This window comes from Equus asinus, chromosome 2, assembly GCF_041296235.1.
Source record: "Equus asinus isolate D_3611 breed Donkey chromosome 2, EquAss-T2T_v2, whole genome shotgun sequence".
In the NCBI taxonomy this organism is placed as follows: domain Eukaryota; kingdom Metazoa; phylum Chordata; class Mammalia; order Perissodactyla; family Equidae; genus Equus; species Equus asinus.
Genome location: NC_091791.1, coordinates 179,653,084 through 179,679,743, shown reverse-complemented (window position 1 = coordinate 179,679,743; position 26,660 = coordinate 179,653,084). Strand labels below are relative to the sequence as shown.

Below are 26,660 nucleotides of genomic sequence, written 5' to 3'. Positions count from 1 at the left end.
AATATTGATCCTTTGCAAAATATTTTCAGTCGTATCCTAAATACTGCTTTTTAAAGGCGTTTTTTAGTTTTAAATATGTGGGGGTCCCACAGGCAGGATGACATTTTCTAATATACACTTTTTTGGTCTTTCCTCTGCTAAGTCTGACTGAATTGTCCTCAGTATTAAAGAGAAATGCTGTCAAGAAAGGTGTTTTCTTTTCAAGATGGATGTTTACACATGCGAAATAATGTTTTAGACACGAGAATTCCAATTTTGAAGAAAATATCAAAATACTTTTTATTTCTTATTCCTCATTTCCCTTCCCATCTTTAAAGTACAAGTTAAATCTTAACTGGAATCCTTTCCCCATCGTGTAACCGAGCGACGGTGCCAGACTTGAAGAGGAAAGCTTTACTTTGTTCGACATGTGTTTACCAAACCCCAGCGCTTTCCCCAGATCTTTTGGCCGATAATCTCAAACATGGAGGATGCTTCTGATTCTTCACGAGGGGTTGCTCCATTAATTAATAATGTAGCTCTCCCAGGCTCTCCGCCGTCTCTTCCTGTATCAGTGACAGGCTGTAAAAGTCATCGAGTAGCCAATAAAAAGGTAGAAACGAGAAGTGAAAAGCTCCTCCCAACAGCTCTTCCTCCTTCTGAGCCGAAAGTCGATCAGAAACTTCCCAGGAGCTCCGAGAGGCGGGGAGGCGGCGGTGGGACGCGATCCCCCGCGCGGAGCCAGGCCGTGGCAGCGGGAGCAGCGGCGGGCGGCGCGGCGGGGCCGGCGCGCGGCGACCCCCGGAGGACGGAGCCTCCCCTCCTGCCTCTGTGGCGGAGCGGCGGAGGGGCGGCCGTCGGCGTGCTCGCAGGTGAAGGGCTCCGTGGGGTCGCTGGGCGCCGGCCGGCGCCGGCGGGGAAGTGGAGGCGAGCGGGGGAACAAAGCGGAGCGGCGCCGGGGGCCGCCCGCGGCCGGCTCCCTCGCGGCGTCGGGCGGGCCGGCTGCGCGCCGAGCACGTTGTGAGCCCCGCGGCGGCGGCGGCGGCGGGCAGGGAGCCGGCGCGGGGGGAGGGGGCCGCCGCGCTCCCGCACCGCCCGCTCGCGGCGGGGCGTTCGGCCCCATTGTGAGCCGGCGGCCGGGCGTGCGGAGGTGGGGCGCGCCGGGAGGGCAGAGGCGGCGGCGGCGGCTCCGCTCGCTCCATACGCCGGCGGCGACAGGGGCCACCTTGGGCCCGGTGGCGGCCGCGGCGCGTCGGTCACACAAAAGGCAGCGGAGCCTGCCCGGCGCGCGGACCGGCCCCCGCCGCCGAGCGCTCTCCACCTTACCGGCTGTCGTTTCCCTCCACTTCTGATAGGGGAGCGGCGCCGACGCGGGCGGGCGGCCGGGAGATGCCGCTGCTCCACCGAAAGCCGTTTGTGAGACAGCCGCCGCCCGCGGACCTGCGGCCCGACGAGGAAGTTTTCTACTGTAGAGTCACCAACGAGATCTTCCGCCACTACGAGTAAGGGCCGCGCGGCGCGGGGGTGCGAGGGCGTGGGGGAGCCCTCCCGGCAGCCTTTTGTTTCTCTCCCGTCCTCGCCCCGGACTCCTGACGGGGCGACTTGAAAGTGACGGGTGGCCGCGGGCCCGAGCTTCTCCGGCCCCCGAGCCCGAAGCGGTGACTGCGCGGGGCCCCGGGGCGGCCCGAGTGGCCGCGGGACGCAAGGCTGGGGTCCCCGCCGGCCGTGGGGACCGCCTCTCGCCGCGGCGGCCGCCTGGGCGGCGGAAACTCCCCGCCTCGCCCCTCCCCGCCGCGGCCACACGCGCGCTCCGCGGCCAGTTCCGGGATCCCCGCCCGGCGGCCGAGGGGATCCCCGCCCGGGTCAGCGGCTCGAGGCCGCCGGCCCCCGGCCCCGGGAGGGAATCCCCGCCCCCGGGGGGCAGGAAACGGCCGGGCTGGGCGCCGCTTCCCCGGTGGAGTGGAGCCTGACGAGGGAGCTGCCCAGGGTAGGGTCGGGGCGGGCGGGAGCGGAGGTGAGACTCGGGGCGGGGGGCGCTCCCGGGGCGGGGGCCGGGGCCGGCGGCCTCCCGTCCGGTGCGGCTAGGCCTCGGAGTGCGCGACGCCAGCCGTGCGCTCTGTCACCGCCTCTTCTGGGTGACTAACTCCGGGCTGCGGAGAACTCGGCGTCTCCGCCCCCGGGAGACCGGGTGAGGAAGAAGTGGGGGCTAGGCGGGGGAGGAGGAGGGGAGGGAGCAGGGCCCCGGGCGCCCCTGGTCTGCGCTCCGGCGAGCCTGGAGGCCGGCGGGGGGAGTTGGGGGAGGGGGTTAAGACAAGTTCAACTGCAGCCTCAGCCAGCCTCCTCTTTATCCCCCCGCGCATGTGGGCCGCCTGACATGTGCCACTCGCTATTGTTTTGATAAGAATCCGGAGCCGCTGCGTGTGTAGTTTCAGCCCCTAAATTTTCAGTCCCTCGCCTGGTTTATCCCGAGAGATCCCCTTGTCCTGTGACACCAAACAACAGGGTGTTTCAGAGATCTGTGTTTAAACAGGATCTCCAAGTGAGAACCTGAATTGATCAATCACTGAAACAGCCTGATCCTCCCTTTTTCTTAGGCTTTATCCTCTCCACTTGTGGCTTAGGAACCAAGTGTTATAGCAACCAAATAAATTGCGTGTAGGAGGCACCTTTTCTGAGTCTGGGCCTGATGGAGGGAGGGCTTTAGCCGAACTCTGCACCTGTCTGAGAAATGAGTAGTGAAGTTAGAAAAGTCAGTTCCTTTGAGGTTTTAAGGAGGCCTTCTTTTTCTTCAGGTCCACGGAAGGAGGTACACATAAACGTGTTCTATCTAGAGAAGTTTTTCAACACAGAGTACTTTTATATAGAAGTGCACATCTTAACTCTGCTCCTGTACAGACTTGTTTTGTTACTCAAATAGAGTTCAGTTTTGTAACTACCTACGTGAATTTGGATTAGGTAATTTGACGAGGATGATGTCTTATTTTTTTTAAAGTTTAAAATCCTTGGTAATAACTCTGAATATTTAAGAAATGGTATTTGAGTGCCAACGAAATAGGAAACGGGCTTAAATTTCAAAGTCTTCTTCTTTGATATAAGCAACCTTATCTTAAGAGGCTCTTCTCACTTTAGAAGGGAGAGTGAATATGACTTATCCTTTTTGAGTTAAACACTTTTCATATACTTGGTTCTTGATGATTTGCTATAATCTTGGAGAAATCTGAAATGCCAAAATAAAGGAGGAAATTTTTGGTATTCCAAACCTACTACCTTTTATTGATATTAAGGAACTGTGTTCTTTGTAGTCTTATGATATTAAAAATTCATTAAAAATAGCTAGTTTTTTGGGTTTTTTTCTCTGTACTGAAGTGTTTGGGTTTTCGGAAATTACAAACAGTTCAGGAGAGGCGATTGGTTTGGGAGCAAAGATATTTAATCATTTACCCTGAACAAGGCAGGGCTCCTAGTGTTCTTAGGTCTTAATCTCTATGACTTTGAATTGGCAAAATTGGAAGAAAACTGTCATTTAATTGTATTAAATTTGGCATTACTTATTCTTTCTTCTAGATGATTACAAAGAGATCTTTCCAAAAATGCATTCATGGTGGATCATATATAGTGGTCTGCAGTATTATGGTAATCTGAGCCTCAGCACAAGTCTTGGGAAACTATGAAGGAAACTTCTGTTTTCATTCATTCATTAAATTACCAATTGGTTTATATGAATCGGAAGATTATCCTTTAAGTGCATTCTTCTTTTATATTTGTCTGAAGACTGCTATGCTCACCTTTTTGCTCAGGTTTTTGATTTCGTGAATAGAACTTTCTCTAATCAGTCTCAAAGATATTTTCTACAGTTCCTGGCCTTGTTCACTTCCCAGCACAATGCAAAGTAACTTTTGCCTCTAACTCTGGTTGGTAGAGGTTGCCAGTGACCTTTTAGTTGCTAAATAGTTTTCTGTCTTTATTTACTTGATATTATAGCCTAACACTTCCTCCTTTGTCCTACTAGGCAGCAATGATCACCTCCTCCATTTTATCTAGTGTAACATCTGCTGTTATTGCACTGTAACGCAATGTATTTATTGCCTCACATTTTCTCTTTTCCTAGACGCTGAATTCTTTGAGACAGAGACTGTGACCAGGATGGATCCTTAGTGATTATATAGTGCAGACTCCTTTATTTTGTTTGTTTGAACTACATGCTCTTTAATTGCTAACTCTTCTTTGACCTGCTTTCCATAAGTAAAGAAGACTCCTTAAAAATTGCATATTAACTGTAGGCAAATGCATAAGCTAAAGTGCATAATTTAATCTCTAAATAAGATAAAACTTTATTCTGTAATTTGGATAGCTGAGAACAATTTTGTTTTTACTTTTTTTTTTTTTGCCTGTGGATTGTTCAAAAATGGGAGGAGTCTGAATACCAGAAATTCTAGATTTATGGGATAGGAAAATGATTTGTTATATTACCCAGTGACTTAATCTAAATAAAATAATTCCTTTTTTTAGCCATTTAGACCCTTGGAATTAGAAATAGAATGTATTTCCCATCTTTGAGTGAGTCACACTTTTCATAAAAAATGTAGTAATCTCTTCTACAACATCACTGACAGACCACCGTTTGATTCAACGTGGCTTTCCAGTGAAAAGTGTTTGATTAGTTTCTAAGGCATCCCATTTTCATTGTTCATCAGCTCCTCACTTGTTAATTCAGTCTTCTCAACAGCCCCCTCTCTGCAGATGAGGAGATTGGGGTTGGGGTAGGGAGAGTAGGTCCAAGATCAGTGTCGAAAACCAGCTTATCTAGCGCTTGGTGACACTGAAATTCTGACACGTATCTAAGACTCCAGAGTTTATGTTCTTCTTTACTAATGTACGGTGCTTATTATGGAGAATTCTTCCTAATGTTTGTTGAAGTTTGCAGAAGTATGCACCAAGAACTTGGGAGCATTGCTTGGAATTCAAGCTGGCTGCCTAGATCTTGGTGTAGGTACCCCTCTCTACCGTCTGCTCAGACATTTGACTTCTTTACTACACCCCCAAATGATGAAGCTCTAGATATTAAGTATACAAACCAGAATGCCATCAGTTTACAATGGGGAAAAATGCCTTTCACACAGACTAGTTCCCGTACTGATAATCAGCTATGTATGAAATCTTACTTTCAGAAGGCCATTTGGTGAGCATGGAATTTTCAAGGAAAGTTGGATAACCTTCATAGCTTCAAATTAGGTGTTCAGCTCCTCTTTAGGAGTAAATCTGTCACATGGCCCAGATATTTGGATCCATGAGTCCTTTTTCCTTGGACAGTATAGCAGAAGTTCTTAAATTCTTTTCTTTCAGAGTTTTTCCTTTTATCTGCTTAGCAGCCTACCATGTTTTGTGTTAATACTTTCTTTTTTCAGACAGAAAATATATATGTCAGTTATTGTAGTGTAACAAGTTACCCTAAAACTTAGTGGCTCAGCATAACCCATTTTATTTGCTCACTGTTGTGTGGATGCCACTGTGGTTTCTGCTGGTCCCTCTGTGCTCTCTCACTCAGCTGCAGTCAGCTGGAGGCCAGGCTGAGGCTGGATGGAGTAACAGGTGGCCTCAGTCATATATCAGGGACCTCACGTGAGATGGCTTTTCTTTCTTTGTGTATTTTTTTCCAGCTTTAGTGGGGTATAATTGACACATAGAATTGTAAGATATTTAAAGTATATAAGGTGATGAGTTAGTTTGCTGGGATGGCTTTTCTTGCGATGTGGCCTTTCATCCTCAGAAGGCTCATCTGGGCTTGGTGCTGGTCTCAGGGTTCCAAGAAGGTGAGAGCTGAAGTCTCTCAATGCCATTTCTGTATTTTGTTGGTCAGAGCCAGTCTCACAGCCACCCTAGATTCAAGCGGTGGTGGAGTAGACTCCACCTCTTGTGAGAAGAGTGTCGAAGTCATATTTCTAAGGAGTCTGCACACCTTCAACCCTCTGCAAACAGTCTACCACTAAGCAGTTGATGAGATTTTATGCTTGGGTCATCCTGATTGGATTTTGGGTGTTCGCTGATAAGCCCTCTGAAGTTAATCCCTCTTTCTAGCCTCCTTTTCAATAACAGACTTTTTCTTCCAAGATTATCAAGTCTTGTATGTGTTCCTCTGACATTGTTCCTCTACCATACTGCTTATTCTCCTGTGTATGCTTCTAGGATCTCTCTGCAAATATGGTACCTGAACAGTAAGAAGTGGTACTATTTATTGAGTGCACATATACTATACCAGGCATATTATATTATTTAATTTTCATATTACCTATTTATGGAAGATATTATCCCCCTTTTGCAGAAGGGGAACTGGGTTCGTTGAGGTTGTGTAACTTAGCCAGAGTCACCTTCTACAAGTAGTAAAGCATAGATTTAGACTTTCCTCCCTCCTTCCCATTCATATGTACACTTTCTCTGTCTAGATACACACAAAAATAAATGTGGGCTGCCAGTGAGAGTGCCTTTGTTTATTGACGCTATACTTTGGAGAGTCTTTGGAGATGCTGAGATAATTTGTCCCTCTAGTGGGAAATGAATGTATGCCTGCAATACAGTGGCATAAATCACATGTGTGCTATGGAGCCAGTGTAATGGGAGCATAGAAAATGGAGCTTGAACTGCTGGGGAGTTGGGCAAGTCCTCAGATAGGAGACAGCCTCTGAGTTGAGTCCTGAAAGATGGAGCTGTCAAGACACAGAATGGGGAAAAAGGGCATTCCAGGCAGAGGGTGCTCTAAAGAATACTTTTTAAGTGAAAGAAACTGTACAAAAAGGCACAGAAGTGTGAATTTGCTGCTCACTTAAAGTTTGCCTTTTCCACATTCATTAAGCTAGTAATTTTGTTGAGCTAGTATAATGTTTCACCTTTGTTGATTTGCACTTAAGGTTTTAGACTCTAGATTTAAAAAATCTTTATTGCTATTCCTCACCTTAGTGTCATCTGCAGATTTTAGGAGCCTGCCTTGTCTGTCATTATGTAAGTCTGTCAGAGGAAGCACGAAGTATCAAGTAATATTTCATTAAAGTGTTTTTCTAAACACTTTGAATTTTTTTCTAAACACTGTTAATTTTTAATTTAATATCCCCCTGACCATTTAGGGATAAATGTAATTTTCATCTAGCTGATATTTCTCTCTGTAACATAAGGCATGTTAAGTTGGCAATGCCCGTGATCTCCTAATCTCCTGCTCTTGTAACTTTGTCAGTGAAGGAAATTGTTAAAACACCCCATGCTGTCTTCTAGCAGTTACTACTTTTCTCAGTTTATAAGCCATACTTTCCATCTCTTGCATGTCATATGCTATTTAAATCAAGAATTATGTTAGTTTTTAACAAATGGCTGCATTTCTCAGTTATACTAATTATTTTGTGGACAGACGAGTTTGCTTATGTCCCTTAGATCTCTTCTGCAGTATTGTGCTGGATCTTTCTTGTCTTATGTCTGGTAATATAGTTTAGCTCTTTAGTAGAGGATGCTTTGCGTTTATCTTTTCTGAATTGTACTCTGTTTGGCTTCTGGTTTTTATGTCACTTCATTCTACTGGGTTTTTAGTTTTCCAGATACCCAGCAGGTTAGCTGTATGTTGCCCTTTGTTGCTCAGTTTGTTCCCCAAAGAGTTGGTTGACTTTACATTAGATGTGTGTTCTTACCAGTTCTTCACCTGGTAACTTAGAAGCAGTTTTTCATTAAGAAATAATGGTAGAGCAGAGGTCATCAAACTTTCTTAAAGGGCCACAATCAGTATTTTAGGCTTTGCAGGTCAGAGGGTGTCTGTTGCACTACTCAGCTCTGCAGATGTGGTGAGAAAACAATCAGACAGTACCTAAAGGTATGGGCGTGACTGTGTTCTAATAAAACTACAAAAACAGGTGGAAGGCTGGATTGCCTCTGGGCCTGTAGCATGTCCACCTCTGGTAAAGAGAACTGTTGAAGGAATGTAGTAATAAATCGGAGACGTGATGATCTACATTAGCCTAAACTTATGTTCACATAAAACAGTACTTTGTATTTTATAAATTTTTGCTCACAATAGTAAAATGGGGTTCTTGTAAAAAGTTTCATCATTTTATATTCTTATAATATACAAATTGAAGAGGCACTGTAACCAACCCCCTAGAATTCAGTATTAACACAATCCTACACATTTGAATGTGTACGGTGAACGGCTGAAGAGCAGAATTGCAGTAGTGGGAGACAGTGAAGGTAGGGAATGTTAGAGATGGTGCCATGCTGGTAGGGAGTGATGAGTAGGGAGAAATAGGCTTTTTTTCCCCTTGCTTTAAAATGGCCACTGTGGTGGTGGGCCCTGCCTCCCTCCTCCTGAAGGTGGATCTTTGTGCACAGCAGGGCTATAATGTAACAACAACTTTGTAGAATAACAAAGGAAACAAACAGTGCAAATACTTTGCTGGTCGGTGTAAACCTGGGTGTAGAAGGGCAGCTGTACATCACTGGTTACTGACTAGCCTATTTTTCTGCCTGGTAGCACGTGTTCTGTGGAGGTTTGTGGCACTTGTGCCATTGCTCTTCTTGGCATTTTGAACAATGTTAAATCTAAATAGTGTTTACTGCAGCTCAGTGTGAAGTCTGCCCCCGGCCATGTCATCAGTACCCCATGACCCGCCAAATACGCCAGGCTACCAAACACTGACCTGCCGTGGCTAGAGCTGTGCTGTCCGATACAGGAGCCATTACTTGGCGGGGGGGTTATTAAGAACTTGAAATGTGACTAGTCAGAATTAAGATGTGCAATAAATGTAAAATATATACTGGATTTTGAAGACTTACTGCCAACAACAAAAAAGTAAAATATTTCAATATTGATTATATACTGAAATGAAATTATGTTGGGATATATTGAGTTGAATAAATTATAAAAGTAATTTCATTAGTGTTTCTTTAAAACTTTTTGAATGTGGCCACTAGAAAATTTTAAATTATGTGTGTGGCCAGCATTCTATTTCTCTTAGCACTGGTTTAGAGACTAGTTAATGTATAAGATACCTAGACTTGAAGTATGTTTTTCTTAAATAGTACTAGATATAGTTTACATTATTTGAGGTTATGTCATGCACATTATGGCTAACTATCTGTTGGCTTGGGAAGTTAAGTCTTAACAGGTATGTTTGTTTCTATGGGAAAAAGTTTAAAACTTGTACAAAGCTTTCTAAGTGAACTGCGTTTTAGGGAGTAAAAATTAAATAAGACCTCTTCGAAGATCCATTTATTTATTCATTTTTTTCTGCACCACTGATAAACACCTATTGAGTATGTCTCTTGCCTCTCTCTTAGCTAACAAATTATTTATCTGACATAGGTTTTCTTTTGAATAATAAGCAGCTTATATTCATCTTTTTTCTTCCGGCATTTTTCTTCAACTCTACTTTTCCTTTCTTAACTCATAACACCGCTTCCTCCAAAAAATGTTCTAGTATTTCTTGATCTTTTTTGCCTGCGTCTCCTCTTTCCCTTCCTCTGAATTCCCAAGGGATATCTCCTCTGTCTTATAATCACTTTTTACTTTGTATTTTAATGGTATACATCCCTTATGTTCTCTACTAAAGGGCGCATACTTCAAAAAAAATCTTCTTGTGCTGAATTAGAGTCATGTAATTTGGCATATGCATGTTCTCTCTTTATAGATCTCATTTATGTTAAGGTATGATTAGTTTCTCTTACTTTATTTCCATAGATTTCATTTTTATTGTTGTTCTACGGACAAATATACAGATGAAACTATCTTTTTTTTTTTTTTTTTTTTTAGAGATTGGCACCTGAGCTAACATCTGTTGCCAATCTCCTTTTTTGTTTTCCTTCTTCTTCTCCCCAAAGCCCCCCAGTACATAGTTGTATATTCTAGTTGTAGGTCCTTCTGGTTGTGCTACGTGGGATGCTGCCTCAGCATGGTTTGGTGAGGGGTGCTAGGTCTGCTCACAGGATCCCAACCAGCAAATCCTGGGCTACCGAAGCAGAGCGTGAGAACTTAACCACTGGGCCACGCAGCCAGCCCCTGAAATGAAATTGTCTTAATGGAATTACTGCAGATCTTTTTTGTGGATCGACTACTACAGGGATAATTGATACAGATTTACTAACCAGGAAGGAAACATATAGCAGTTTTAATATTTTTTTGGAATGCTGGGAGAAGGAAAGGGGGATTTCAAGGAGAAAAAGTTAAAGAATAGTGAATTATATCGGTTACACATGATTATTGAAAAGTAGACCAGAGTATAGAGGAGAGAATATATTTGCCCGTATCTTACCGCTTAGAGGCAGCCATTGTTAACTTTTTTTGCATACGTCTAACCTTTTCTATTTAAAAAGGTTTTATTGTAAAAATAATGAGTGCATGCTTATTATAAAAATTCAAAAATTATTATAAAAATACAAACAATATAGTAGTATTTAGAATAACAAAGTTTCCTTTTCTTTCCTTCCCAGTCCCCCCTTTTCTCTATAGGAACATCTGTTTATAGTGTTTGTATAAATACACACATTTTTGTTTTTATTATAATTAATATATATAGGTTTGTGTTATTCAGTGATTTGAGTTTTTCTACTTAATATACCTTAGAAACCTTTCCATGTTATAGATCTCTTGCATTTTAAAAGTGGCTGACTGGAATTTTTGAAAAAAAGTAAATGCTTATAGTAAGAACTTCCAGCATTGCAGAAAAGCGCTGAGTAGAATGGTCCCCTAGTCCCACCCGACTTTGTAGCTACTACCTTGAGTTTTGTATAACATTCCAGAAATGTTTCATGCTTCTTTAGTTTATCTTTCTCTTCCTTCCTTCCTTTCTTTGCTTTTTCTTTCTTCCTTTTTTTAACACAAGTGAGGCCATACTATATATATGGTCTTCGTAAGCTTTTACCTTCAAAAACTGTAGGGGGGAATCAAACTGGAAAGTTTTGTTTCTCTTAACATGTTATTAAGAACTCCCTATACTGTTAATGACTATGAATTTTCATTGTATGAAGTACTATAATTTACTTACATTTCTTTTATTGTTAGATGTTTAGACGTCCAGGTTTTTCACTATTATATTAAAGCCTTTTAAAATTCATAGTTAAGTGCTTGAATTGACTTAAGTGTTTTGACTGCTTTGGAACGTAAAGCTTAAAATTTAGAAGGAAAAAAAAAGGTTGGGTTTATTTTCAGTTTCACTCCCAATTTCAAAACTGATGGAAATCCGAGTCCGAGTTTGGCTGAATGTACCTTTAAATTGCAAAATGTAAATGTCCAGTTTAAATATACTTTCTCTTAGGTTTGTATTAATGCGTAAGTTAACCAGTTACTAAACCCTTGTTTGAGTTCTATGATTCTGTATAAAATTTTGCAATAAAGGCACAATCGTGTATCAGCTTTTAATATAACATTTGTGAAGTGATAGGTAATGGGTTTTTGTTTTTGTTTTTTAATCAGTGACTTTTTTGAACGAACCATTCTGTGCAACAGTCTTGTGTGGAGTTGTGCTGTGACGGGTAGACCTGGACTGACCTATCAGGAAGCACTTGAGTCAGAAAAAAAAGCAAGACAGAATCTTCAGAGTTTTCCAGAACCACTAATTATTCCAGTTTTATACTTGACCAATCTTACCCATCGTTCACGCTTACACGAAATTTGTGATGATATTTTTGCATATGTCAAGGATCGATATTTTGTTGAAGAAACTGTGGAAGTCATTAGGAACAATGGCACAAGGTAAAGTACTTTTAATTTTTCCTTTTGATACACACTCATTCATATTGCTCAAAATTCAAAATACACAAAAGGGTGAACTGAGGAATGCTTCCCTTTTACTGTCCTCCAGCTACCCTGTTACCCTCCCCATGGGATAGCCCTAGTGTTAGCAGTTTCTTATGTATTTTTCCAAAGCAAATTTTTATATAGACCACCAAAAACATGTACATACATCTATCTCCTGTCCCTTTTGATGCAAAAGTAGCATACTATATTCTATACCTTTTTTCACTTAAAATATCTTTTTTTTTTTTTGTGAGGAAGATTGGTCTTGAGCTAACATCTGTTGCCAATCTTCCTCTATTTTGTATGTGGGACACTGCCACAGCATGGCTTGATGAGCTGTGCATAGGTCCACGCCTGGGGTCCAAACCCCGTGAACTCTGGGCTGCCAAAGTGGAGCGTGCAAACTTAGCCACTACACCACTGGGCTGGCCCCTCACTTAAAATGTATTAAAGATCAGTCCATTGCTTTATAAACCATCTTTCTTCTCTTTTTTATTTACAGTATAATAAGTTCCATTATATAGAAGTTCCATCTTTATGTAAGGGTGAAAAAAAACCTTAGAGAAAGATATCTACTGTGTCCTCATTATGTTACCTTATAGTTTAAATATGCCTGTGTTTCTTGCTGGGTTTTAGTAGTTCCTTTGATAAAATGAGGACTGAGTTTTATATACCCCACTAAGTTCTCTTCTCTTTTACCCAGGTCTTCAAGAAAAAAGTACGTTTTTCATATATGAAAATTTAAAATGACATTACTGTGGCACTAAGTTAAAAATTATCAGTGCTGTCCTGAAGTCTTAAGCATTTATGATTGGCTAGTCACTGATATTTATCATAATAATCTTTGTTTGCATTGAAACTATTTATAGCTTCTTGACTTTTGGGGCAGTGACGATAAAATGTTTTCTGGATGCTTTTTTCCCCTCCTTATTGACCTGAATTCAGATTTTTTTTTCTTTTTGAATTTTAAACTTTGAGTCAAAAGTTATTTAATTCTTTATTATCTTATTTTAGAGAATCATTATGAGTTGATATGTAATTTCAGAGTAATGTCTTAATGTAATCCATTATAGTTATTAAATGCTGCTCTACATGTATCTTAAAAAGCCAAGAGATGTTTATATTAAGATGTAAATTTGTTTGGATTTCATTTTGGTGGAGAATTGAATTTTTTTTTAATTGTAGAAGCAACAAATGGTAAAATTTGAAGGATATTTCATATGTCTAGTAACCTTTGGAAAAAAATTATACATATCTTAGATGGAGAGATTAATATGTCACCAGTAATCCCACCAAGAACATAGCCTTTAAAAAAAAGGATCGTATTATAAATACTGTTTTGGAGTATGTGTTATGGGTTTTTGGTGATATACTTAGAAAACACATTTTTGTGTTTTAATCTATATCACCAAAAGGAATAATAGAGCCATGTTTGGGAACCAGGATAATTTTTTTCTCCTTATAGTCATTGTTTTTATTTGATTTATGCCAAAAGTGTTTTCTAATTTACAAATCATTGTGATACATTAACCTTTAACCTTAGGAATATTGCTTACATCTAGAAATGCAGTGGTTCAGTATTTTTTGCATAGTTTTTTTTGTTGTACCTTAAAAATGGGCATCAGATAGGGTAAGCTGTTAATAACAGTAGTAAACTAGGGCGCACTGTAGAAATGGGAAATCTGGGAGTCACGATTTTCTGGCTTATTAGGAAACATGCCTCTTCCTGCTTATGAAGCTTTTAAATAGTGAAGTATAAGAAATTGGTATTTTTCTGAAAAGTTTTAAGGTTTAATTTTCATAATCCGTATTGGCCATTCTTAATCTGTGTGTGCAGAGAGAGAAATCTTGGATGACTCCTTGACTTTTGCCTTTAGCAGCTGGGTGGATGGTAAGATGCGAAGCCTCAGGAGTAGTTATCAGAGTCTAGCCATCTTTGCTCTCATCTCAGGCCCAGATATTTCTGATTGCTCTGATTTTGTGTTTCACAGACATGTTGCTTATGTGATTCATGAGTGTCAATTGCAGGCTAGACACTGGGTTGGGTGAAAAGGATTCAGATGCTCTTAAAGAGTTCAGTGAAGGGAGAGGCAAACATGAATGTAGACTTGCCAGGTATTAAAATAAACGTATGAATGGAGTAATTCAGGAGCATCCAGGTCCAGTGAGCCATGGAGGCTAGGCCTGGGTTCCCTATACTCACACTAACACTGGATATTTTAGTCGTTTAATCTTTGCCGAATCTGATGATATCTCAGTGTTTAATTGGCTTGTTCAGGTCCTTTGCCCATTTTTCTTTTGGCTTGTTTGTCATCAATAGATTTGTGAGAGCTATTTATTAGATACTAGGCATATTAAACTTTGTCATACTGTTGCAAATAGTTTTGTTTCATTTTTTGTTTTTCTTAAAGGTGCAGTAAATGTAAAAAGAATTTTAAAAATATGTGTAAAGAATAATGATATAATTAAGGGGTAGAGAAAAATACAATACATATTCATATATTCACCACTTGGTTTTAATAGAATACTATTATCTTTGATTTTTGTTTATGGTTTGAGAAAAGTTACAGATTTCTAGTACTATGGGAAGCATAATAGTGATGGTGAAGGTCTGGGTTTTGAAGTCAGACTGACCTTGGCAGACTTCCTTTAAGGTTACTGTGAGACTGAAATGAGAAATTGTGTGTGTGTTGTACACATTTTGAATTGCTATATAAATAGAATATAGTAGCATTTTACTTGGGGAATAATGCTGCCGTTGGCCAAGAGGCTTATATGGAAGTTAATATTCTTCTATTATTGACTAGTTTTTCTATTAAAAATTATATTTTATATTATAATTAAGCTTCAAGCCTGACTTGAGATTTCTGTAGCTTTAGATCCTGAGTTCCAGTGTACATCCTTATCTTTTTACCCTTTTCACTTAAATTTCAGTTAAAATAACTTCAGTATATAAACTTGCCTAACTTGACTAGATTTTCTTTGGTTGAATTGTGCCTCCACCACATACTTCCTACCCATGTACATTTTGGCAAGTTATTTAACATCACTTGTCTCTCCCTTGTGTACTTAGTAGAATTATTGTGAATGTTAACTGAGATGCTGTATGTGAAGTGCCAGGCACACAGCAAGTGTTTAAAGGACAGCTTAAAGAAAAAATCTTTTTCCATTTTGATTTTTGAGTTCTCTCTCGTGCTAATAAACTCCTACTCTATTATATTGATATGGGCAGATGACTTGGCATGATGTTTTTTATTTGGAATGTGTCCCTTTTGGCTTCACATCTTCTTGTGTAACTTTTGGGGTTGAGTTGAGTTTTGAGGTGATGATGGTAGCAGTAAGGGCCTGGCATCCTCAAGGGTAGGCTAGCACAAGCCCTTCTTCCGTGATAAGCTGCAGGTCGTTTCCTCAATGTCCTTGTTGACTTTTACCTGTAGGCTCCTGTGGCCTTTATACTTTAGGAGTCGTATTTAGAGGTTAAAATGGATTTCTCCAAGTGGCTGAGAAATGGAAGCACTTACTCTCTTCACAGGATCCACTAGTATGAGCTATCTGTGCTCCCACTCTCACCTTCCACTCTTCATCCTTTTGCCACGGAGTGTGAAGTTAGAAGAATTTGCTTACACAGTGCACACATTTTCATCTCTTTGCTTTTTTTGTTAAATGAGCTTTATTGAGATATAATTCATACACCATAAAATTCACCCACCTGAAGTGTATAATTTAGTGGATTTTAGTATATCCACAGGGTTATGTGACTATCACCACTATCTAATTCCAGAATATTTTCATCACCCTAAGAAGTCCTGTACCCATTCCCAGGTACTCCCCACTTCCCTCTCCCTTCAGCCTCCGGCAGCCACTAATCTACTTTCTGTCTCTATGGATTTGCCTATTCTGGACATTTCATATAAATGGAATCATATTTAGCCCCCGTGTCTGGCTCAGTTCACTTACTGTCATGTTTCAAGGTTCATCTACATTGTAGCATGTATCAGTATTTTATTTCTATTTATTGGTAAACAAATTCTGTATGGATCTATCACATTTTGTTTGTCTGTTCATCACTTGCTGGACATTTGGGTTGTTTCCACTTTTTTGGCTCTTATAAATAATGCTGTCACGAGCATTCACGTACAAGTTTTTGTGTGAACATATGTTTTCAGTTCTCTTGGGTATATACCTAGAAGTGGAATTGCTAAATCATATGGTACTCTATATTTCGCATTTGAGGAACCTCCAAACTGTTTTCTAAAGCAGCTGCTTCATTTTACATTCCCACTAGCAGTGTATGAGAGTTCCAGTTTCTCCACATCCTCACCAGTGTATCAGCAGTTTGTTACTGTCCCTCGATTTTGTTTTGCCATCCTAGTGGTTGTGAAGGGTTATCTCATTGTAGTTTTGATTTACATTTCTTTAATGACTAATTACATTGAGCATCATTTCATGTGATTATTGATTATTTGTCTTCTTGGGAGACGTGTCTATTCTGGTCCTTTGCCCATTTTAAAATTGGGTTATTTATCTTTTTATTACTGAGTTTCAAGAGTTCTTTGTGTTTTTGGATATAATCCCCTTAGCAGATTTCTTGATTTTTAGCACCATCTCTCTTTGCTTTTGACTTTTTGTTTTACTTGTCAGTAGCATCTACATTTTGTTTCTGTCTCTGTTGGTAGTACTTATCAGTGGTCCTAAAGACTGCTTTATCCGTTAGAATTAGATTTACTGAGAAGAACATGCTAAGTCACAGAGAAATGGAGTAGGGGCCATTCTTAGATTGAATTAGTCAGTATGTGTACTCTGATGGTCTCACCTCAATATTCTTTCCTTATTGTCTCATTTACCTTTAGGTGTCCCTACCCCTTTTCTTTCTGTATCTTACAAGTATAGATTAGTTGCTTCCCTCCCCACCAAGACTATCTGTTTTGAAATAAGCAGTCAGCTAAGAGATTCTTCTAAAAGATCCTTTGTCGTTGCTATGGCAGAGTAGTAAAGAGAACAGCTGACTTCTTGACTGAACCAGCAGTTTGTTCTTCAGCCTCCCCTTCCTGATTACCACTCAGCTTACCTGCCAGTCATGTTGACATTTACTCTCTCCTCCTTCCTTAGAGCCTGCAGGAGAAGTCAGAGTGGTCTTGTGAAAAGAACACTAAACTAAAAGTTAGGTCTGTTCCTAAATACCTACCAGATGCTTTGTTACACATTGTATCAGCAGATAAGAGGCAAGAACTTACTGTTTCCAGTTACAGATGAGGAAACAGAGATCCAAGGAAGTTAAGTGATTTTTTTTGTTATTGTTCAACATGTATTTACTGATCTCCTGCTATTTACTTGCACTGTTTTAGACACTGCGGCCATAGCAGTGAACAAAACAAAGTCGTGGAGCTTCCATTCCAGTCTTACAAGTAATGAATGGTAGGATTTAAATTCAGCTAGGGCTGACTTACACAATTATTCCTTTCACTGTATCACTGTCTCCTTGGTTTTGGATTCTGCCATTTATGAGTAGCTGTATAGCTCTGAGGAAGTAATTTAAACTCTTTAAGCTTTAGTCTTTTCATCTGTAAAATGGACCCTGCCTTATAGGATTGCCTCACAGGATGAAGTGAAACAATGAATGTGATTTTTTTAAGCTGTATTGTATAATATTGCCATGTAATGTAGGTGTCTTTTTAGTATTTGAATGTGTTTATTGGGGGCCATGCAGTTTGAGGATTTTTTTTTTTTTTTGAGAGATGCCAATAATGATGTGGTGCTGCATTGGCTGCCTGGGCCACTGTAACTTGAAATCAAATTTCCCTATTGCAATTTTGAAAGGAAACCCCACAGTTAATAATTTCATTGTCTTAGACATAATTGTTTGTTTTTGAAGATAGTCATCCCACATTTGTACCTGGTCTTCTAAAAAATCCTACACAAGCAGATTTTAAGGCATCTGAGTTTTGCTTAACTTTATCATTTTCTTATCAAGAAATTTTCTTATCATTATCAAGCCTGATAATCATTGTTTAATGAAGGGTTGGGAGAATGGCGAGCTAGAACTCCGGTGCTTGTGTGATAAACCCATCTTATCTCTCCCACCCTGGAATTGGAGAATTAAATCAGGAAAAAGGAGGTAAAAGTCGCCTAACAAATAAACGTTTTGGACTGTTGAGTCATCATTCAGTCTAAAGACAGGACTAGAGTTTGAGAGAATCTGAAAATTTGAGTCAAAATATAATTGTGTATTTGATAATTTTTTTCAATTAAAATGGGCTTTGGGCAACTTATTTTTAGACATTTTACAAGGACAGTCAAGATCTTCTGGGAGCTGAAAAAGTTCATAGGAGATTTGAAGCAACAGGTGTGAGAAGGTACTTCTAAAAGTAGGTATACTAACAGCAGCAACAAGTGGCACCTGATAGCAAAGGAGAGCGAGAATAAACATTACCTGCAAAGTACGCTGGCCTGGCTCAGTATATAATTTGATAGCATTAGAAGACATTGCAGAATGGAGAGAATGCTAGTATTTATTGAAGTTTTCCTGTATGCTAGGCAGTGTGCTAGATGCTTTCATTTTGATTCTCATGATACTGATGGGTGACCCAGAATTTTCAAAAAGATTATATGTATCTTGGTGTTTACCCAAAGGAGATGAAAACTCATGTCCACACAAAAACCTGTACACTAATGTTTATATCAGCTTTGTTAATAATTGCAAAACTTTGAAGCAACTACGATGTCCTTTAGTAGGTGGATAAATACACTGTGGTACATCCAGACAGTGATGGATTCAGCAGTAAAAAGAAATGATCTATCCAGCCACAAAAAGACATGGAGGGATGTTAAATGCATATTACTAAGTGAAAGAAGCCAATCTGAAAAGAGTACATATGGTATGATTCCAACTAATATGACATTCTAGAAAAGGCAAAACTATGGAGACAGTGAAAAGATCAGTGGTTGCCAGAGGTGGAGGTTGTGGTGGTGGGGGGAGATGAATAGGTGGACCATGGAGGATGTTTACGGTGGTAAAAATACTCTGTGTGGTACTATAATGATGGATACATGTCATTATACATTTGTCTAAACCCACAGAATGTACAACACCAAGAGTAACCGTAATGTAAACTATGAACTCTGGGTAATGATGGTGTCTCAGTGTAGGTTCATCACTTGTAACAAATGCAGCACTCTGGTGGGGGATGTTGATAATTGGAGAAGCTGTGCATGTGTGGGGGCAGGGAGTGTGTGGGAAATCTCTGTATCTTCCTCTTAATTTTGCTGTGAACCTAAAACTGCTCTAAAAACTTAAAGCCTTTTAAATTAAAAAAAAAAAAGTTATGTCCTTTTCTTATTAAGACTAAAGTTTATAATTTAAAAAAATGCTGCTTTTTTCCTATAAAGATTGATATGTATCAGAGAAAAGTACAAAAGGTGAAGGCCTAGAGTGCATTTCCCACATGCTCCCTTCGGAGATAACCACTGTCAAAAAATAAGTGCACAGTTCATTTTTTTCTGTACTACACTAAATTAAAAATAAATATGAAGCAGCTTTTTCACTTAATGGTTGAATGTCTTCTTATATCAGAACACACAGATGTGTACCATTTCTAATTGGTTTTGCATAAAGTGGTTAAACTACTGGTTCCTTAAAAGGCTTACTTAGAACATTGCCTTTTTCTGAGGGTGGAGAAAGTTATTCCTTTTACTAGCCTTGTGTGAATTCTCTCTTTGGAAATAATAAACTGGATTTTCTTCCAAACAATCTGTGACCTTTGACTGACTGACAGACCTTTTCCCCAGTGTAGATTAAATGAGTAAAATAACAGAATTGGATTTGCACCAAAGAGTTTTGTATATAGCTAGATTTTCCCAAATATTACCCCAGTACCATTTAGATTTAAAGGTTACAAAATGTTATCTAGTCAAGAAGCATAAGAGTACAGTTGAGTATTGTTTTTAGAACTACCTTACCAAGTAAAGATTTTAGAGTTCTTTTTAATTTTACAAACTGATATCAATTTTGGCACCAAATAGTGACCAACTAGAGCTCTTAACTATTCAGCTATTACAGTCTGTTCCCTTTGGCTTTCTATGTTGTATTGGTGGAATGCTTTAAGTACTTTAGTCTAATGAAGTAGGAGAAAATTAGCATAAAAACCTATCACATAGAGAGTAGGCACTTAGTATATATTAGAATTGGAAATGATAAAATGGACATTTTATCTTTGGGCTCTTTCTAAATTGCTGGCCTTAATGGTGTTAGTGAATTGTAATTAATTAAAATGCATTAATATTGAGGACAAAGAGAAATAGCAAATATATTGAGAAGATAGATTGAGCATAAAAGATAAAAGTGAGGTACAAATACAGTTGTTTTGATTTAAATGTACATGCTTGGATGTCGGTGACTGGATCCAGGTGGGATTAATCAAAAGAGTTTTTGGAAAAGAGTTGACTGGAAATTTGAAGACAGAGAAAAATATAAATTAGTAGGAAGGATTAAAGGAGGAAGACTTCTTATTTAGGCGCAAAGGTAGTATAGAATGTTTAGCAGCATATATTAAATTTATTATTGCTCTTTTTCAGAAGGAAGGTTTTCTGTTGGTTAGCTTACACTACTAACCTTTTAAGGTCAAAATTCCTGGTTCTTGGCCAAGGAGAGTCCTAAGCAACATCCCAAAATTGTTGTTTACAGTCTTTAGTTCCTGATGACCCTAATATGTTGATGATATAACTTTTAATAGAAAAATAAAGGAGGCTATTTGGGACAGCTGTTCTTTCTTGGAATTCAAAGTCAGAGAGGAACCATCTTCTTTAGATATGTATTGTTTGTTGTATGTACCAGGGACTTAGACTTACAAGCCAACTGATTTCTGGATTGTCATTGCAAGTTTAACAGTTAAAATTTAGAATCTTTATTTACTTGCATAAAATAAATTGGGAGATTATCCTAGGAAACCCTCATTATGCCCTAAAAATCCTAAATAGTCACAAAAGTAAATGAAAATGAATTTGTTTTTCTAAACGTATTTAATTCAAATAACATATAAAACTTATGCTGTAAATATTTCTGTACGGACTCAACTGCTTGATACTTAACCAAAATAGTTCAGTGAAATTTAGACTGTCATACAAATGTATTCATTCATCTACTTCATTGTTTTAAGGGCCTTCGCATTGCATTGACCAATAGGAACATTTGTCTAATGCCTCTCAAAAGCCTTTGAATGACTAATGTTGGGCATGAGGGGGGTTAGTTTCTCTGGCAACTTTTTTATTTTTTATTTATTTTTTTTGAGGAAAATTAGCCCTGAGCTAAGTACTGCTAGTCCTCCTCTTTTTGCTGAGGAAGCCTGGCCCTGAGCTAACATCCATGCCCATCTTCCTCTACTGAGCTAAAATCTGTGCCCATCTTCCTCTACTTTATCAGTGGGACGCCTATCACAGCATGGTGTGCCAAGCGGTGCCATGTCCGCACCCGGGATCCGAACTGGCGAACCCCGGGCTGCCGAGAAGCGGAACATGCGAACTTAACAGCTGTGCCACCTGGCCAGCCCTGCAACTTCTTTATTGATCCTTTGCACTAACGCCAAGTAGAAAGAGTCGGCTGGGTCTCCACCAAGACTTATGGTCATTACTCTGGGGCTCTTGCTTCATTACTCTGGGGCTCTTGCTTATAGTAAGAAAAATGATAAAAATGGAGAATGGCAAGTAAATTGAGGTTCCCTTCTTTTCTAATATAAAAGGAAATCAAATGTTCGTTTGCTTCAGTTTGTGTTTTACTGAACCGATTAGCAGCGGGACAGTGAAGTAGAATAATAGTAGTTCTGAAGTTCTCAGTTCGCTGTGGCAGGAGAATATTAGAGACTGATCTCATAGAAGATAGCTACTGAAATCTGAAATCCCTGTTAGGAATTAAAGGGAAGTTTATTTCCGCATAGTGATTACACAGGTTCAGGTCTGAGAAATTAGAGAGTCTTCTGAATAAAATCTCTCCTATATCTTTTCTACCTTCCTCATGATGCTGTTGGTCAATATAAGATTACAGTTTAACAAACAACTTTCTTCATAGGTACTTTGAATTTCTCTGAGAACAAAATCTTAGTTAACTTTCCATACTGCCTTGGAGGCCAGTAGTGGAATTCATTTCACCTATGATTCTAAATTACTATTTTTAAAATGGAGCTATCTGTCTGTCTTAGCCAAATTCAGAGACCATCCAAAGATAAAAGTTAAAGGAGAACTTAGAGAAATGACATAAACTAAAATAATTTTCAACGAAAGGAAGAAGAGTGGTAAAAGTGCAAAAAAAATCTACTCATCACTAAAGGCTGGGCAAAATCCTTTGTTCAGATTAAAAACATATGCCAAGAGAATAATTCTGAGCAGAGGTCGGCACACGTTTTTTAAAATAAAGGGCCAGACAGTAAATACTAAATATAGGCTTTGCAGCCCATATGGTCTCCTTCTCAGCCGCTCAACTCTGCTGTTACAGTGCAAAAGCAGCCATAGACAGTATGTGAATGAGCATGGCTGTATTCTAATAATTATTTACGAACACTGAAATTTGAATTTCATATTATTTTCATGTGTCACAAAATATTATTCTGATTTTCATTTTAAATCTTTTAAAAATGTATAAACCAGTCTTAGCTCACAGACCATACAAAAACAGACAGTGAGTTGAATTTGGCCCATGGCCCATAGTGTGCTGGCTCCTGGTGTAGAGGAAAGGTTACTCATAAATAAGGATTGTAGAATAAAATCCCCAGACATCCCCTTTTTATCTGGAACCTCAGAGTATGGCATGCAGAAGTGGCTTGGTATGGTGGAACAAGCCTTTGGAGCCAAACTGATGTAATCTTTTTTCCTCATCTGTAAAACTGAAATAATACCTACATTCATATGGTAGTTGTGTTAGTTAGCTTTTGCTGCATAACAAACCACTCCCAAAACTTAGTGGCCTAAATCAATAACGTTATTCTCATGATTCTGTTGTTGGCTGAGATGTTCCTTTGGTCTGGCATGGCCTGTCTGGGACTGAATTGTCTGGGTCATCTACTTTAGGATGGTGTTACTCACATGTCTAGGGCTTCAGACTAGGGTAGGTACTTCCATGTGGCCTCTCATCCTTCAGGAGGCTAATCCAAACTTGTTTCCAGGATGGTAGCAGCAGCAAGAGAAGGCAAGCTCCAATATGCAAGCACATTTCAAGCCTCAGTGTGCTGCGTGTTTGCTAGTGTTCCATTGACCAAAGCAAGTCACATGAGCAAATCCAGAGTTAACATGGGAGAGGATCCGGGAGGTATAATTGAAGGAGGGCCATAACTGCAATAGTTGGCCACAGTCATTAATATTTGTTAGGAGTCCAGCATAGTGCTTGGCACATAAAGCACTCAGTGAATGTTAGATCCTTCCTGTACTTGTCAGAGACAAGTGAAGAGTCTGCCAGCTCTGATGACTCATCTTTTTTGTAGCCAGTCCCTAGTTTTCTCACATCATAGTCACTGTCCTTGAGAGTCGCTATATGTCATTTTAGGGAGATGATAATAGTACCAGTAAACTTCTGAGAGCTTGCTATATGCCAGGCATTGTTTTAAGCTTTTTTACTTATAATAATTTATTTAATTCCCACAACAGCCAATATGTAATTTGCTCATGTTACAGTTGAGGAGCTCATGCACAGAGGGTAATTAATTAAAACTTGCCCAAGGTCACAAATGGTGAAGTTTTCAGACACACGCAGTGTCAGAACCAGTGTGCCTCTGTTTGGGAGAAATAAAAGTGTGGAAAAAAATACTAGAGGATAGCACTTAAGCAGGATTAAAAGATTATAGTTAAATGTACTTTATTGATCACCCACTGTTTACTTTTCACGTTACTTGAGCATTTTATAATTTCTGTCAAAGTATGAACAAACATAGGATTGTATATATGTGGTTAGATTAGGCTTTTGATCATTTAAGAGTGTTTCAGGTCATATTTTTGGTTGTCTGAAAATGAGTATCATCGTCCCATCATTGATTCTAAGGGCAAAAAAGCTCTAGTGTTTGAACAGGTTCCCCTGCTATTTAAATTCTTAATCATTGTACTTATCAGAGAGTGCCTTAATTATTTTATGTCTGTACTCTGAGCTGTTTAAGCTTTCTTCTTTTCAAATATTTTGCTTTCAGATGAAAGAATGTTGTCAACAAAAGCATGGGGAAAAATAGAATTTGTATTTGTTGTTTTTCTGTCTTTTGGCACAGTTTCCAGCGATGAAAAGTGCAATTATTTATGACTTCTTGGAGGTGGTAGGGAATATTCTGATTTAGTACTTAAGTATACATAAAGCCAAATTTTATGTGATTCGTTCAGAAAGCATTGTTTGCTCAGTACTGCCGTAGGTATTAGGAAGAGGATAGTGAAGCAGACAAGGACTAGGAATTTACATTCAAGTGCAAGAGAGAAACACACAAATCAACAGGATAATTTCAGAAACTGATCAGTGCTATAAAGAAAATAAAACTTGATGGGATAGAGTCTTGAGTCATATTTTTTGTTTTTATCCAATTAATTTCAAAACCTTCTCTGAAAACCACTGTGTTAGAAATAACAGGATAATCAGTTATGAGTAAAGCATTAGTACTTATTGTCTCAAGCCTAATATGGTCTATTGGAAGTAGGGGTAGAGTTTGCAGGGCAAAGATAAGTGAAATATCTGAATAACTAATAAAGGATTGAATAAGATAAATGCATTAAGAGGACATAGAGGGGAGGAGGAGTTGGAGGAAGGTGATCAAAAGGTACAGACTTCCAGTTATAAGATAAATTAGTACTAGGGATGTAATGTACATGATGACTATACTTAACACTGCTGTATGATATGTAGGAAAGTTGTTAAGAGAATAAATCCTGAGAGTTCTCATCACAAGGAGAAAATTGTCTTTTCTTTTTATTGTATCTATATGAGATGATGGATATTAGCTGAAGCTGTTGTGTAATCATTTCACAATAATGTAAATCAAACCATTATGTTGTATGTCTCAAGCTTATACAGTGATATATGTTGATTATTTCTCAATAAAACTAGAAAAAAAGGACATAGGTCATTCTTAATTGGCTAGTGAATATATCACTACCATTCAAATAGAAGGAATAAAAGGTACTGTAATGCTACATTAATTTAGCACTCCATTAATAATTTGCTATGATTGGCCATTAGAATGGGCTGATGTTTACCTTTTATCTTTATAAAGATATGCTTGTATCTTTCTTCATCTGCTTCCAGCCAGTGTGTCAGTCAGTGTTCATTGTCATATGAAGAATGTTTATTGGCTCTAAGGATAGTAAAAAATATGCAGGTTATTTTGTTTGAGCTTCCAGCTAGAAGAATTTTAGAATGCAAGGAGTAATAGTATAATTTTGTCGTATTAGTTTGTTATTTGTGTATATAATAATTTCTTTGCAAATTCTTGTAGTTATTTCTTATGTACTGTATTTTGTGCAGAAATCATCTGACTTTATTTGATGTAACTAACTCAAGTTGTAAGAGAGAACATCAGTATATTGAACTTCTTTTCATGAAAAATAGGGATTTTTAAGGTGAATTTTTATAATGTTTATAGTTGAGATGGAAACAAACTGGAGAATAGGACTCCCGTTACATAGTTTTTGAATTACACAGAGCTCTGGCTATTCTTCTGATAAGCATTTCAGGAGCAGTCTATTCAATGAGATCTAACAAGTAGACCTACTTCAATTAGCCATTCTCATGTATATTAGTGTTTTTAGGAAAGCAATAAATGTTTTTCAAGTTAAAGAGTAATTTAAATTAACTCACGTTCAGATAGGCCTTTGTCCTAAGTAGTCTAAACTAATGTAGTTTTATTAAAGTACATTACTTTCTTATGATGAAATGCCCCCTTTTTGCTGTATAGTTCTGACTTTTGACATATGCAGTCATGTAACCCACCACAGTAAGACATAGAACATTTCTATTACCCCCTGAAAGTTCCTTTGTGCCCATTTGTAGTCAACCCTTGCCCCCACCACCTAGCCTCTGGCAACTGTTGATGTGTTTTATGTCCTTATAATTTTGCCCTTTCCAGAATATAAATATAAATGGAATCTTGAGTGTATTTCTGGACTCTTTGCTCTTCCGATGATCTGTATGGCTATTCTTTTGCCAATACTACAGTGTCATTATTTACTACAGCTTTTTAGTAATACATATAATATACATTACTTTCATCTTTTATTGACTTTTTTTCTCCATGATGTGACATGAATGCTTTTAATTGGAGTTAATATTTTCCTAATGTTTATCATTTAGCATTTTAAAATTGATCTTATTTTGATATAACTGTAGATTCGCATACTGTTATAAAATAATACAGAATTTCCCCCAATGGTACTGTCTTGCAAAATTATAGTACAATATCACAACCAGGACGTTGACATTGATAGTCATTTTACAGAACATTTCTATCACTACAAAGATCCCTCATGTTGCTCTTTTATAGCCACACCCACAGATCATAGATTGTTAACTTATTTTCCTTCTTCAGATTTTCAGTTTTCTGAAACAAATAGGATTTGAAATCTATATTGCTAATGACAAGGTGACTTTTAAGTTTGAAAATCTTATTCAGCTTTTGTTGGCTGAATTGAAGAATACCATACTCTGACTCAAAATAAATTTAACATAGGCAAAATGTTTATAAACTGCTCAGTGTTTAATAAAATTTGCTTAATAAAAACACCTAGTGCAGGGGCCGGCCCTGTGGCCGAGTGGTTAAGTTCATGCGCTCTGCTTCAGTGGCCCAGGGTTTCGGCGGTTCAGATCCTGGGCGTGGACATGGCACTGCTCGTCAGGCCATGCTGAGGCAGTGTTCCACACAGCACAACCAGAGGCACTTACACTAGAATATACAACTATGTACTGGGGGCT

At 39.0% G+C, this 26,660-nt stretch overlaps 1 protein-coding gene across 1 annotated transcript in view; it reads left to right on the top strand.

The window, feature by feature from the left end:
• The first annotated feature begins 717 nt into the window (after nt 1-717).
• Nucleotides 718-26,660, top strand: part of BAZ1A (bromodomain adjacent to zinc finger domain 1A) — an 83,345-nt gene continuing 57,402 nt past the window's right edge. The window contains exons 1-3 of the mRNA XM_044765485.2: nt 718-851; nt 1,335-1,481; nt 11,420-11,698. Coding sequence (XP_044621420.2) covers nt 1,369-1,481; nt 11,420-11,698 — 392 coding nt within the window. The 5' untranslated portion in view covers nt 718-851; nt 1,335-1,368. The remainder of the gene's footprint in view (nt 852-1,334; nt 1,482-11,419; nt 11,699-26,660) is intronic.